We start from the raw sequence: 15,988 nt of genomic DNA, 5'->3' as shown, positions 1-15,988 counted from the left end.
AGCAAGAAGATAATTCAGTTCTCAACTTGAATTCACATTATCTAGTTCCAAAATATAGGGGCTTCCCTGGTAGTGCAGTGGTTAAGAATCCATTTGCTGATCCCTGGTCTGGGAAGATCCCACCTTCCACAGAGCACCTAAGCCCGTGTGCCACAGCTACTGAGCCTGCGCTCTAGAGCCCACAAGCCACAACTGTTGAGCCGGCGTGCCACAACTACTGAAGCCCGCATGCCTCAAGCCATGCTCCACAACAAGGGAAGCCACCACAATGAGAAGCCCGCCCCCCACAACGAATAGTAGCCCCCACTCACTGAAACTAGAGAAAGCCCGCACGCAGCAATGAAGACCCAAAGCAGCCAATAAATCAATTCATTTAAAATATATATGTAAGCAAAATTGCAGAATTCTTAGAGACAAGTTAACAGCTCCATAATCATAGTGGAAGAGCTATCGGTAATCAATAGATCCAAACAGATAAAAAATTAGTAAGCGTATAGAAGATACGAACAACAGTTAAACTGAACTAATGGACGTATTGTAAACACTGCACTCAACAATTAGCATACATTCTTTTTAAGCACAAATGAAATATTACTTAAAATTAGCCATATACTGAGCCATAAGGCAAGTATCAGGTACTTCCCTGTTGGCACAGTGGTTAAGAATCTGCCTGCCAGTGCAGGGGACACGGGCTCGATCCCTGGTCTGGGAAGATCCCAGATGCTGTGGAGCAACTAAGCCCGTGCACCACAACTATTGAGCCTGCTCTCTAGAGCCCACAAGCCACAACTACTGATGCGCGTGCCACAACTACTGAAGCTCGTGTGTGTAGAGTCCATGCTCAGCAACGGGAAGCCACTGCAGTGAGAAACCTGTGCACTGCAGCAAAGAGTAGCCCCTGCTCACCATCGCTCTCATTATGGCCTGAACCACCACCACCCACCCACCCCCCACGTGAAAAAATTGTCTTCCATGAAACCAGTCCTTGGTGCCAAAAAGATTGGGGAAGACTGCCCTACGTGTAGTTTTTTAATTGTCAGAAATCATTTATTAAATCTTAATCTCTGTAATGGCCTGCTGGATTGTACTCCAAGGACTGTATAGTCAGAATGGATTGGGCTGTAACAATTGTCAGCAACCTTCCTATTTATTTTTGTCATGAAGACACATCTCCCCTCACCCTTGAATGGTAGGCTTTTTAAAGGAGGCTGTGGAGTGCAGTGTTTCTTAGATGACAGATTGCAGACCTTTGTGTGTCCACAGATGTGTTTAGGAGATGTCTAAGTTCTTAGCAAAAAAATCTTTTTAATGTTGTATTTCTGTCTAAATGTTAACATAAAAATTTAGTACAAACGTGTTCTGTACCACTAGTACAGCTACTTTATAAAAGGAACTTCCTCCTGATTTTTTCTTTTCTTACATTTGGTACCAGGTATTTTAATTATTGCAGGCTAATGAGCAGATGCCCCACTCCTACAAAAATGCCACTGTTTTCCCTATGAAAAAACTGCAACAGAGGTTAAGTAACCTGGTCAAGATCAAACAATTTGTGTATGGCAGAGTTGATATTTGAACTAGACATGGTGTATATTTGTATGTTAAAGCCTGTACTCTTGCTCGTTAAGCTGTACTTTGTTGTTAAAGGATCAGGCTTTCTTTTTCATCTTTCTGGGTCTCAGTTTCATCATCGGTAAAATGAATATAATATATACCTCATAAGTTTGCTCATGAGTATTAAATGAAAAAATTGTGTATAAAGTGCTTATTAGCACAGAAACATATAGTAATGCTTAATAAATGTTACTGTTGTGGTTATAATTGTCATCCTCACTGTCATTACCACTATTAAAAAGACAATTATTTGCAAGGTGTATTTTCTACCTTTTTTTAGTATTACTTACTTATAGCCTGATTTAAGATCCAATCTGATTATTTTAGGCCAAGGGTCTTTTTTCATACTTACGCTCATATACATATAGAAACTAACTTAAATATGTCATTTTACTATGTAAATTATACTTACTTAAATTGTATTTACTACGTTTATTGCTCTTTTTTAAAAAAGTGCTTGGTGATAGGTATATCCTAATTAATAACAGTATGAGTATTATTAGAGTGATTATTAATAATATTTAATCTGTGCAGCTCCATAGAAGTACCCAGCATCTGGAGCTGAATTATCTGGCCTTGGATCCTTGCTCTGCACTACCTACTGGCTTTGTCATGAACTTTGTAAGAGGCTGTTAGGCACATAGAAGGTTCAATAAATGGTAACTTAGAATGTTATCATCTGTGAGTGGAAACAATGGAGGAGCCTAAATTTGGGAAGGGTACAATTAGGAAGTGATGGGAACGAATGTACAGAGTAGTTATTGAAAGAATCTTGATCTGACAAATAATAATGACTTTGCTAAATCTCTGATAGTCAACCTGGGAATGTTACCACACAGCTCACTTTGTCTTTTTTATATCTTAGGTTGGCTTTTTTGTGAAGAGAGGATGTTCCAAAGGCATGGTTGAAATTGAATTGTAAGTGTTAAAAGTGCTGAAACCACTTTTTCATGTATAATTTCTTAGTTTATGTTCATGCTTTCCTGATGACTTTAGTCAGCAGTAATAATACAGTATTATGTCATAAATATTGGAAATAATATTTGAGGAATACTTCAGACAAGTAAGGGGTTTTTTGTTTTTTTTCTTTGTTTTTTTAAATTTATTTATTTATTTATTGGCTGCATTGGGTCTTTGTTGCTGCGCACGGGCTTTCTCTAGTTGCAGTGAGTGGGCTTCTCATTTCAGTGGCTTCTCTTGTCACGGAGCATGGGCTCTAGGTGCGCAGCCTTCAGTAGTTGTGGCACGTGTGCTCGATAGTTGTGGCTCGTGGGCTCTAAAGCGCAGGCTCAGTAGTTATGGTGCATGGGCTTAGTTGCTCCATGGCATAGGGGATCTTCCCAGTCCAGGGCTCGAACCCGTGTTCCCTGTGTTGGCAGGCAGCTTCTTAACCACTGCGCCACCAGGGAAGCCCTTAATGCACCTTTTAAAACCTGAATTGTAAGAACTGTCTTCTGGAAAAATTCTAAAGAAGTTAGAAATTTATGGGAAATAATGAGACATAAACCACTTTTAAATATTAAGAAGTTGCAGTATTTTCTACAAACTTAAAATAACTTTCTTTTCCCTCTGATTTTGAAAGCAAATTCTTGCTTTTTAAAAAAATGTAAACAACATAGGAGTGTAAAAAGATGAAAATGAAGGCCTTCTTGACATAATTCCACTTGTAGAAACAACCACTGTTAGTAGTTTGGTGAATTTCATGTATGGCAAATACTTGGCATTTATGTCACCATTTTCTGTTCCCTCCCTCTTGATAGAAATTGATAATTCATTATGGTTCTCTTTTCCCTTAAACCTACATGTTCTCAGTTTACCACTCTTGGTAGCCATTTCTGATGGATGAGAATTACTCTTCAAGATGAAACCACTTGACTATCCTTGGTATATATAGTTTGTCTTTTATATATATATACTTTGTATTTTATTTTATGAATATGCACATCATTTAGGTGATTTTAGAGTGTTGTTTTTTGGAGTGTTTATAGAAAGTTATTGAATTTTCTTAGCTGAAATAACTCTTAAAAATTAATAGCCCTGTCATTTTACAGGATATGAGGAAATGATGTTTTTATTCAAAAATTGTTGGAAATTTTAACATTTGTGTAAAGATGAGAAATAGACACACATGGAAGAAAACAGTTAAGAGCTTATATTTACTTATTAAACTATAATGGTGGTATTTTACTGAAGGATACAAAACTAAGACCTGAATAAATGGAGAAGCATATTATGTTCTAAAAATATAGTTGTAATCATCATTAACATGTTAGTCCTTTCCAGACTAATGTGTAAATTTGATATTTTTCCAGTGAGAGTCTCAACAGGTAAGTTTATGAGTTGATGATAAAGTTCATGTAGAAGAATAAATGTGCCAGAAAACCCAAAAGGTTTTGAAAAAGCAGAATCATGAACAAGACATTTGTGTAATAGATTTTAAAGTGTACAATAAAGCTTTTTTTAAAATTTATTTAATTTTTATTTTATATTGGGGTATAGTTGATTTACAATGTTGTGTTAGTTTCAGGTGTATAGCTAAGTGATCCAGTTATACACATACATATATCCATTCTTTTTCAGATTCTTTTCCTCTGTAGGTTATTACAGAATATTGAGTAGAGTTCCCTGTGGTATACAGTAGGTCTCTGTTGAGTATCTATTTTATATATAATAGTGTGTATATGTTAATCAAAAACTCCTAATTTACCCCTTCCTGCTGTGTATCACCCCCTCCCCCACCCCACAACCACAATTCTGCTTTTGAAATCTGTCTCTGTTTTGCAGATAAGTTCATTTGTATCTTTTTTTTTTGTTTTAGATTCCACATATAAGTAATATCGTATATTTGTCTTTGTCTGAATTACTTCACTTAGTATGATCATTTCTAGGTCCATCCATGTTGCTGCAAATGGCATTATTTCATTCTTTTTTATGGCTCAGTAATATTCCATTGTATGTACCACATCTTTATCCATTTCTCAGTTGATGGGCATTTCAGTTGCTTCCATGTTTTGGCTGTTGTAAATAGTACTGCAGTGAACATTGGGGTGCATGTATCTTTTTGAATGATGGTTTTCTCCAGATATATGCCCAGGAGTGGGATTGTTGGATTATATGGTAATTCTATTTTTAGTTTCTTAAGGAACCTCCATATTGTTCTCCATAGTAGCTGTACCAGTTTACATCCCCACCAACAGTGTAGGAGGGTTCCCTTTTCTCCATACCTTTTCCAGCATTTATTGTTTGTAGGCTATTGATGATGGCCATTCTGACTGGTGTGAAGTGATACCTCATTGTAGTTTTGATTTGCATTTCTCTAATAATTAGTGATGTTAAGCATCTTTTCACATGCTTTTTGGCCATCTGTGTGTCTTCTTTGGAGAAATGACTTTAGATCTTCTGTCCATTTTTTGATTGGGTTGCTTGTTTTTTTTGATATTGTGCTGCATGAGGTGTTTGTGTATTTTGGAGATTAATCTCTTGTTGGTCGCTTCATTTGTAAATATTTTCTCCCATTTTGTGGGTTTTTTCATTTTGTTTACGGTTTCCTTTGCTATGCAGAAGCTTTTAAGTTTCATTAGGTCCCATTTGTTTGTTTCTATTTTCATTACTTTAGGAGGTGGGTCCAAAAAGATATTGGTGTGATTTATATCAGAGATTTCTGCCTTTGTTTTCCTCTAAGAACTTTTTAGTAACTTTCCTTACATTTAGGTCTTTAATCCATTTTGAGTTTATTTTTATGTATGGTGTTATGGAATGTTCTGCTTTTATTCTTTTACATGTAGCTGTCCAGTTAATAAAGTTGTTGATAGTATGGTATTGGTATAGAAAATTAGAGGAGCAGAATGGAGAAAATAGGAACAGTCTAAATGCATATAAGAATTTACTTGATTGTAAAGATGGCAATTTAAGCATAGGGTATAAGTTATTCCAATTGAGTTGAAATAATTGGCTGTTAATTTTTTAAAACACATGAATTTAGAGCTTTCTCAGACATCCTGTACATAAATAAAATCTCGATGTGGTAAAGCTGAGTGAGAAAATATGTAACTTTGAAAATAATAGAAAAATATGTAAAATATTTTTTAAATCTCAGGGAAGGGAAAGGCCTTTCTGAGTAGAACAGGATAGCCAATAATCATATCAAGGACGATAGGAGGACCTCTAAGGAAAAGAAGGCCCCTTCATCCTGAGGTTTTGATGCCTGCAGCTACATGCTCTCTGCAAACCACTTGGAAAGCTAGTCTGAAGACAGTACGTAGGTCTCCACTTGAGATAGGCTGGGACCTGGGACCCTTTACCAGAGTGCTTGAACCTGGACAAACATCCTCTGAAGCAAGAGAATACAAAGAAACTATAAGGGACTAAAAATAACTGCACACATGGCAGTTGCTGCAGTTATGAACAATAAGGTACAAAAAAGCCATAAACCAACTGAGGTATCAGGAGCAAAAGCAGGGCAGTGTGCATGATCCCTGCACATACCACCACGAAGGCAGTGGGCAGATTACCTCAACTATACCTCCTGCCCAGCCCATGTACCTGCCCCTGTTGTTACCCGTTTTAGGGATCCAAGCAGCTCCTCTTCTGGAATGAGCATGGGCACCTAACTCTTGCTTTCACTCCCTCATGCTGCAGAATGAGCCCCAATAAATCCTTTCCTGAAAAATAAAAAAAGAAGATAGGAAATTTAGGCTCCACAAAAATCCAGCTAAAAATAATGGTGCCATAGTTAAAAATGAGTGACAAATGGGAGGAAACATTTTCAGCAAGGATAAAATGTACATGTCTTAAAATTACTAAAATACCAATGTCTCATTAAGTCAGTAAAAATTATAAACAACTTCATAGAAATTAAGCGAAGAAATTTAATACAAAGTAATGTAATTGGCCAATAAGTATAAAAAGAGACTATACCTCCTTGGTTATCAAGGAAATCAAGATGAGGATTCTTTTCCTCTCAGCTTAGAAAAAAATCTAAAAATAAAATTCAGTCACATGAAGGTATAGGAAGGTGAATCCTGTCATGCACTATTTGTGGGAATATAGGCACTGTATCCTATTTGGCAGTATCTATCAAATTTTACATACAAGTATTCTTTGGTCCCGTCACTGTTTTAGAGAATGATTTCTCATTGGCATAAAGTAGCTTTTTCCTAATTGGAGTAATGAAAATTATGAATAACTCAGATGTCTATCTCCTGATAAATGGCTAAACAAAATGTGATATATCCATACAATGACATATTATTGAGCCATAAAAAGGATTGAAGTACTGATAGATCTTATAACATGGGTAAACCTTGCAAAGATTGTGCTTGGTGAAAGAAGCCAGACACAGAAGATTACGTATTGCGTGATTCAGTTTATATGAAATGTCCAGAATAAGCAAATCCATAGAGACAGAAAACAGATTAGTGGTAGCTGGGATATGAGGGGAGGGAAAGAATGGGGAGTGACTGGTTTAACAGGTATAGGCTCCTCTTTTGGGTGATGAAAATATTTTGGAATTAGGTGGTGGTGATGCTTGCACAACCTTGTGAATGTATTTAAAAACCATTTTTAATACACATATTCTTTCAACTGTATACCAGAAAATGGTTAAAATAGTAAATTTTATACATTTTACCACAATTTTTTGAAAAACCATTGAATAGTACACTTTAAAATGGTGGATCCTATGATATGTGAATTATATCTCAATATTAAACACTACAAGCATACCTTGTTTCATTGTGCTTTCGCACATGTGTTCTTTTTTACAAATTGAAGGTTTGTGGCAACCCTGCATTGTCAGATGAGGTATTTACTCTGAGGCGTGCCTGTAATTGCCAAAGATACTCCTAGGTTAGCCTTGGTACGTTGACAGTGGTTTCTTAGGTATTGAAGCTGAAAAAATTACTAAGCCAGGTATATTTATAAAATACAGAGGGAGTATTCATATTGAAGTTTCAAAAGTCCATTATGGATGGCTGCAGGTCTTATGCACTCCTGACTTACTATTCTGAATCACCAAAGCCCAGTTGTCTTCTTAGTTATCTAAAGAGGTTAACAACTTGGTATTCAGTAGCTACTTGCTCTAATAATCTAACCAGTGACTGTTAACCAGAGTTGTGTTACCAAGTCTGGCACAAGGGGGGATTTCCCTTTCCCCATACTCAGCATGGTTATGTTGTGCTCTCTTGTTCTATTAGGGTTCATGTGGCTTTGAGACTATCAAACACAAAATGGCTCATTATTAGTTGTTGAAATTGTCATTGCTATTGAATGGATGCATTTACTGGCCACATATCCATTGACGAGAATGGTGGATAGAATAGTCTCTAACATGGATTTATGCAGTCATTTTTCAAATATTTATTAGTATGTTGGGGGATACAGCATTCTGACATCACGGAATCTATGGTTACAGGCAAAGAGGAGACAGGTAAACCAATAGGTAAAATATTTTATGTTAGATGGTGATAAGCGCTATGTAGAAAAATAGAGGCAGGAAGGGAAGTTAGGGAATACCAGAGTGGAATTTATAGTATTAAATAAGGTGATCAGGAACATTCTCACTGAGAAAGTAATATTTGAGCAAAGACTTGAAGAAGATAAAGGGGTGAGCATGGAGATGTTTGGAGAAACAGCATTCAGGTAAAGGAATCTGTAAATGCTAATACTCTGAAGTGGTACCTAGTGTCACTGGGTTGAATTGAACAGGAGAATAGTAAAAGGTAATTTCTGAAACTATCAGGGAGCCAGCTCATAAGGCCTGTAGACCAATGTAAAGAATTTGCATTTATTTTGAATAAGATGTGAAGCCACTAGGATTTGAACAGAGAGATGACATAGTCTAACTTAAATTTTAACCAGACCATTTAGGTTACTGTGTGAAAAATAGACTGTAGGAAAACAGAGGCAAAAGCAAGGATATCAATGTAGTGATTAATATAACCCTAAGAAAAATTAAAATCGTTAGGTATTTGCTCACAAATTGAACATGGGGTGTGAAAGAGAGAGAGGCATCAAAGAGGACACGTACATATATAGGTATCTGGTCTGCTTAAGAGTGGAGTTTCTGTTAGCTGGGGTAATGAAACCTGCGTCAGGAGGTTTTAGGGTAAGATCAGAAGGTCATTTTGGAGTAAATCATATTTCATTGAATTAAGATGCCGCTATTTGTAAAATGTAGCTTCCAGTTAAACTGTGACACAGATGGTTTGAAATGTGCAACCCAGTTTCGGAAATGTTAAGATGGAAAAGAACAACAACAAAAATAGATGTTTTTCAGGGTCAGTTAAATACAGATTAAAGTTTGAGATGCTTGTATAGACCTTCAGGTAGAAATGTTGAATGGGCAGTTAGATTTTTTTTAACAGGTTGTTAGGGGAGAAGCCTGGGCCAAAGATAATACATTGGAGGAGTTGTCACTAGGGTGGTTGAAATCTTCAAGGGAGAAGATATAGATGAAGGAAAGAAGTCTAAGAACTAGACCTTGTTGTACTGCAGCATTTAAGAGGTTGAACGTGGGGAAAGGAAACTGGGAAGAATGCTAGTGAGTCAGAAGAATATAACATCTGGAAAGCAATGCTTTGAGTGGCTTGAGGAGGAGGAGTAAAATGTGTCCAGTGCTGCTGATAGGTTGAGTAAGATGAAGACCAAGAACTTAATTAGATTTAGTTCATCATAGGCCTTGGAGAGGTTTGAGGGAAGTGGTGCTTTTATTTATTCCTGTTGTATGATCAGGAAAGGCCTGTTGAGAATATTCATGAGCTGAGAACTGAATGAGAACCATAAAAACTGGGAGTAAAGTATTCCAGGAAGATGGAGTAGTTTGTACTGAGGATCTAAGGCAGAATTAAGTTAGTTGTTTCTGAGGAACAGAAAAATGGTAGGGTGGCTGGAGTGAAATGAGATATTTGTTGTAGCACTTTGAGATACCATTTACTTGGTTGGGGGTGTTCCTTTTTGTTCCACATTTGATGTTCTTTTAATTATGACTAGTGAATACATCTTATCAGCATCTATTGAATTGATTATATTATTTAATTGATAAATTCATTTAATTTCCTTATGTTCACCCAATTTTGCATTCTTAGAATAAATGCAATGTAGTCATAATTTTTACATTGCTAGATTTGCTTTTCTGATGTTTTATTTAGGATTTTTACATCTGTATTTTGTTTGTGAAATATTGGTTGTTTGATAAATGTTTGGCTAAACTTACTAATAAAATCATCTGGGCTTCTGTTTTTTTGTTTTTTAACTTTTTAACTATTGATTTAATTAAATTAATGATAATGGATTATTTAGTTTTCCTATCTCTTCTTAAATCATGGTAATTTATACTTTTCTAGAAAATTTTTTCATCTTTATTGGGTTAAATAATAGCTTCTTATGTAGCTTTATTATATTTGCATTATATTTTCTCACATACAATGTATATTATCTAAGTATCTTCTGTAGTTGTATTCCCCTCTCATGTTTTTTTCATGATTTGGAAAAAATTGATTTGTCAGTTTTATTAGTCTTTTAATGAATTAAATTTTGCATTGTTGTTTGTCTTATATCAGTTTTCTGTTTCCTTAATTTTTACTCTTACCTTTACTAATTCTTCTTTAAAGTTTTGGTCTCTTTTGTCCTAATTTCTTGAAATGAATATTTATTGTACTATTTTTAGTCTTTTTTTTCCCCCCTAATATAAATAATTAAGGTTAAAAATGTCCTTCTCAGTATAGCTTTAGTTCCATCTCCCAAATTTTGGTATATAGTATTTTCGTACTTTTCAGTTGTGAGTGTTTTCTTCATTTTCTTTTTGAGTTCATAAAAGTTGTTTCAAGTTCTAATGTAGTGATTTTCCAGTCATATTTTATTATTGATTTCCACTTTGGTAATAGTGTGACGAAGATAGATAGATGTTTTTTATGTTCCCAATCTTGAAATTTGTTGAGGCTTACTTGTACTGAGCTTTTGTAATTGTTAATTGCTTGGCTGAAAGAATGAGTATTCTGCTGTTGTGTGTGCAATGTTCTATATTTGTCGATTAGTTCAAGCTTATTAGATGTATTGCTAAACCTTCTGTATTTTAGCTGATTTCTGTGGAAAGATGAATTCTTAATTACTGAGAAAAGTCTATTACACTAACCCTTCATGTAGATTTGTCAGTTACCCTTGTTCTGCTAATATTTGCTTTATATATTTTCAGGACTTTATTGAACTCTTGATTGTTATGTCTGACTGCCTTCTACATCTTTTGAGACTTTCTGCCTTAGAATCTGTTTAATTTGCCATTAATGAATGTAGTTAGCAGCTTTCTCTTTAAATATTTTCCTGGTTATCTTTTTTCATTCATTTCAAGTTTTTGTGTATCTTTTTTTTTTTTGATTCCATATATATGAGTTAGCATATGGTATTTGTTTTTCTCTTTCTAGTTTATTACTTCACTCTGTATAAAAGACTGTAGGTCTAGCCACCTCATTACAAATAACTCAATTTCATTCTTTTTTATGGCTGAGTAATATTCCATTGTATATATGTGCCACATCTTCTTTATCCATTCATCTGTTGATGGGCATTTAGGTTGCTTCCACTTCCTGGCTACTGTAAACAGTGCTGCAGTGAACATTATGGTACATGTTTCTTTTTGGATAATGGTTTGCTTCGGGTGTATGCCCACTAGTGGGATTGCTGGGTCATATGGTAGTTCCATTTTTAGTTTTTTAAGGAACCTCCAAACTGTTTTCCATAGTGGCTGTACCAACTTACATTCCTACCAATAGTGCAGGAGGGTTCCCTTTTCTCCACACCCTCTCCAGCATTTATTGTTTCAAGTTTTTTTGATGATGGCCATTCTGACTGGTGTGAGGTGATACCTCATCGTGGCTTTGACTTGCATTTCTCTAATGAGTAGTGATGTTGAGCATCTTTTCATGTTTGTTAGCCATCTGCATGTCTTCTTTGGAGAAATGTCTATTTAGGTCTTCTGCCCATTTTTGGATTGGATTATTTGCTTTTTGGTATTAAGCTGCATGAGCTGCTTGTATATTTTGGAGATTAATCCTTTGTCCGTTGCTTTGTTGGCAAGTATTTTCTCCCATTCTGAGGGTTGTCTTCTAGTCTTGTTTATAGTTTCTTTTGCTGTGCAAAAGCTTTTATTTCATTAGGTCCCATTTGTTTATTCTTGATTTTATTTCCATGATTCTAGGAGGTGGGTCCAAAAGGATCTTGCTTTGATTTATGTCATAGAGTGTTCTGCCTATGTTTTCTCTAAGAGTTTTATAGTATCTGGCCTTACATTTCGGTCTTTAATCCACTTTGAGTTTATTTTTGTGTATGGTGTTAGGAAGTGTTCTAATTTCATTCTTTGACATGTAACTGTCCAATTTTTCCAGCACCACTTATTGAAGAGTCTGTCTTTTTTCCATTGCATATTCTTGCCTCCTTTGTCAAAGATAAGGTGCCCATCTGTGGGTGGATTTATCTCTGGGCTCTCTGTTGTGTTCCATTGATAGATATATTTCTGTTTTTGTGCCAATACCATACTGTCTTGATCACTGTAGCCTTGTAGTATAGTTTGAAGTCAGGAAGCCTGATTCCTCCAGCTCTCTTTCCTTCTCGAGATTGCTTTGGCTACTCGAGGTCTTTTGTGTTTCCATAGAAATCGTAAAATTTCTTGTTCTAGTTCTGTGAAAAATGCCATTGGTAATTTGATAGGGATTGCGTTGAATCTGTAAATTGCTTTGTGTAGGATCATCGTTTTCACAATATTGATTCTTCCAATCCAAGAACATGGTATGTCTCTCCATCTGTTTGTATCACCCTTGATTTCTTTCATCAGTGTCTTATACTCTTCTGCCTACAGGTCTTTTGCTGCCTTAGGCAGGTATATTCCTAAGTATTTTATTCTTTTTGTTGCAGTGGTGAATGGGAGTGTTTCCTTAATTTCTCTTTCTGCTCTTTCATTGTTAGTGTATAAGAATGCAAGAGATCTCAGTGCATTCATTTTGTATCATGCTACTTTACTAAATTCATTGATTAGTACTAGCAGTTTTCTGGTAGACTCTTTAGAGTTTTCTGTGTATAATATCATGTCATCTGCAAAGAGTGACAGTTTTACTTCTTTTCCAATTTGGATTCCTTTTACTTCATTTTCTTCTCTGAGTGCTGTGGCTAAAACTTCCAAAACTATATTGAATAACAGTGGTGAAAGTGGGCACCCTTGTCTTGTTCCTGTCCTTAGAGGGAATGCATTCTTTTTCACCATTTAGAATGATGTTGGCTGTTGGTTTGTCACATACGGCTTTTATCATGTTGAAGTAACTTCCTTCTATGCCTACTTTCTGGAGAATTTTTATCATAAATGGATGTTTAATTTTGTCAAAAGCTTTTTCTGTGCCTATTGAGATTATCATATGGTTTTTATCCTTCAGTTTGTTAATATGATGTATCACATTGATTGATTTGTGTATATTGAAGAATCCTTGCATTCCAGGGATAAACCCCACTTGATCATGGCGTATGATCTTTTTAATGTGCTGTTGGACTCTGTTAGCTAGCATTTTGTTGAGGATTTTTGCATCTATATTCATCAGTGATATTGGACTGTAATTTTCTTTTTTTGTGATATCTTTTTCTGGTTTTGGTATCAGGGTGATGGTGGCCTCATAGAATGTTTGGGAATGTTCCTCCTTCTGCTCTATTTTGGAAGAGTTTGAGAATGATAGGTGTTAGCTCTTCTCTAAATGTTTGATAGAATTCGCCTGTGAATCCATCTGGCCCTGGGCTTTTGTTTGTTGGGAGATTTTTAATCACAGTCTTAATTTCCGTACTTGTGATTGGTCTGTTCATAGTTTCTACTTCTTCCTGGTTCAGTCTTGGAAGATTGTATTTTTCTAAGAATTTATCCATTTATTCCAGTTTATCCAATTTATTGGCATACAGTTGCTTGTAGTAGTCTCTCATGGTCTTTTGTATTTCTGCACTGCCGGTTGTTACTTCTCCTTTTTCATTTCTGATTCTGTTGACTTGCATCTTCTCCCTTTTTGTCTTGGTGAGTCTGGCTAATGGTTTATCGATTTTATTTATCTTCTCAAAGAACAGCTTTTAGTTTTATTTATCTTTGCTCTTGTTTCCTTCATTTCTTTTTCATTTATTTCTGATCTGATCTTTATGATTTCTTTCCTCCTGCTCACTTTGGGCTTTTTTTGTTCTTTCTGTGATTGTTTTCAGTGTAAGGTTAGGTTGTTTGAAATTTTTCTTGTTTCTTGAGGTAGGATTGTATTGCTATAAACTTCCCTCTTAACTGCTTTTGTTGCGTCCCGTAGGTTTTGGGTTGTCGTGTTTTCATTGTCATTTGTTTCTAGGTATTTTTTGATTTCCTTTTTGATTTCTGCAGTGACTTCTTGGCTGTTTAATAGCGTATTGTTTAGCCTCCATGTGTTTATATTTTTTACAGTTTATTTCCTGTAATTGATATCTAGTCTCATGGCGTTTTGGTCAGAGAGGATGCTTGATATAATTTCAACTTTCTTGAATTTACTGAGGCTTGATTTATGCCCGAAGATGTGATCTATCCTGGAGAATGTTCCATGTGCACTTGAGAAGAAAATGTATTCTATAGTTTTTGGATGTAATGTCCTATAAATATCAATTAAGTCAAGATGGTCCAATGTCTCATTTAGAGCTTGTGTTTCTTTATTTTCTGTTTGAATGATCTGTGCATTGGTGAAAGTGGACTGTTAAAGTCTCCTACTATTATTGTGTTACTGTTGATTTCCCCTTTTATGGCTGTCCGCATTTTCCTTATGTATTGAGGTGCTCCTATGTTGGGTGCATAGATATTTACAATTGCGATATCTTTTTCTTGGATTGATCCCTTGATCATTATGTAGTGTCCTTCCTTGTCTGTTGTAATAGTTTTTACTTTAAGGTCTAATTTGTCTGACATGAGTATTGCTACTCCAGCTCTCTTTTGATTTCCATTTGCATGGAATGTCTTTTTCCATCCCCTTACTTTCAGTCTGTATGTGTCCCTAGTTCTGAAGTGGGTTTCTTGTAGACAGCATATAAAGGGTCTTGTTTTTGTATCCATTCAGCCAGTCTGTGTCTTTTGGTTGGAGCGTTTAATCCATTAACATTTAAGGTAATTATTGACATGTATGTTCCTATTACCATTTTCTTAATTGTTTTGGCTGTGTTTTTGTAAGTCTTTCTCTTTTCTTGTGTTACTGTCTAGAGGAGTTCCTTTAGCAGTTGTTTTAAGGCTGGTTTAGTGGTGCTGAATTCTCTTAACTTTTGCTTGTCTGTAAAGCTTTTGATTTCTCCGTCAAATCTGAATGAGATTCTTGCTGGGTAGAGTATTCTTGGCTATAGGTTTTTCTCTTTCAAGACTTTAAGCATCTCCTGCCACTCCCTTCTGGCCTGAAGAGTTTCTGCAGAAAGATCAGCTGTTATCCTTATGGGTTTTCCCTTATATGTTATTTGTTGCTTTTCTCTTTCTGCTTTTAATATTTTTTCTTTGTGTCTAATTTTCATTAGTTTGATTAATATGTACCTTGGTGTGTTTCTCCTTGGGTTTATTCTGTATGGGACTCTCTGCACTTCTTGCACTTGGTTTACCATTTCCTTTCCCATGTGGGGGAAGTTTTCTACCATAATCTCCTCATATATTTTCTCAGACCCTTTCTTTTTTCCTTCATCTGGGCCGCCTATGATTCGAATGTTGGTACACGCAGTATTATCCCCAAGGTCTCTGAGACAGTCTTCCATTCTTTTTATTCTTTTTTCTTTTTCCTGCTCTGTGGCAGTTATTTTCCCCATTCTATCTTCCAACTCACTTACTCGTTCTTCTGCCTCAGTTCATCTGCTGTTTATACCATCTAGAGTATTTTTAATTTCAGTTATTGTGGTGTTCATTACTTTTTGTTTGCTCTTTAGTTCTTCTAGGTCCTTATTAAATGTTTCTTGTATTTTCTCTATTTTGTTTTCGAGATTTTGGATCATCTTTAATGTCATTACTCTGAATTCTTTTTCAGGCAGTTTGCCAATTTCTTCTTCATTATTTCGTCTTCTGGATTTTTATCTTGCTTCTTTGCCTGCAAGGTGTTTGTTTTCTCATTTTGTCTAATTTATCGTGTGCTGTCTCCTTTCCCTATTCTGCTTTGTAGAAATTCCTCTTTGCTCTGTTTGGCTTGAGGTGTCAAGTACTGGAGCTTGCTGGCCTTTTATTGGATTTGGAGCTTGGTGTTGAGAATGAGAACTCTGGGGGAGCACTTGCTGATAAATATTCCATGAGGTCAGGAGTTGTCTGGTGGTCCAATGTCCTAGACTCCCCTCTGTTGTCTCAGAGGTCCAGGTTTGGCCCCCGGCCAGGGCACCAAGACCATGGAAGCTG

At 35.8% G+C, this 15,988-nt stretch overlaps 1 protein-coding gene across 5 annotated transcripts in view; it reads left to right on the top strand.

The window, feature by feature from the left end:
• The window catches only part of SMC5 (structural maintenance of chromosomes 5), a 96,639-nt gene that overhangs the window by 7,214 nt on the left and 73,437 nt on the right, over window positions 1-15,988 (top strand). For 4 of the 5 annotated variants that reach the window (XM_057720279.1, XM_057720277.1, XM_057720278.1 and 1 more), the window contains exon 3: window positions 2,477-2,529. In XM_057720279.1, the coding sequence (XP_057576262.1) occupies window positions 2,477-2,529 (53 nt within the window). Of the gene's footprint in view, window positions 1-2,476; window positions 2,530-3,423; window positions 3,496-15,988 lie in introns of those variants that run through there. The other variant, XM_057720280.1, reaches the window with a different exon arrangement.

Source organism: Hippopotamus amphibius, chromosome 2 (genome assembly GCF_030028045.1).
Source record: "Hippopotamus amphibius kiboko isolate mHipAmp2 chromosome 2, mHipAmp2.hap2, whole genome shotgun sequence".
Classification (NCBI taxonomy): domain Eukaryota; kingdom Metazoa; phylum Chordata; class Mammalia; order Artiodactyla; family Hippopotamidae; genus Hippopotamus; species Hippopotamus amphibius.
The sequence above is the reverse complement of the archived record's forward strand: the minus strand, read 5'-3'. Positions and strand labels throughout refer to the sequence as shown.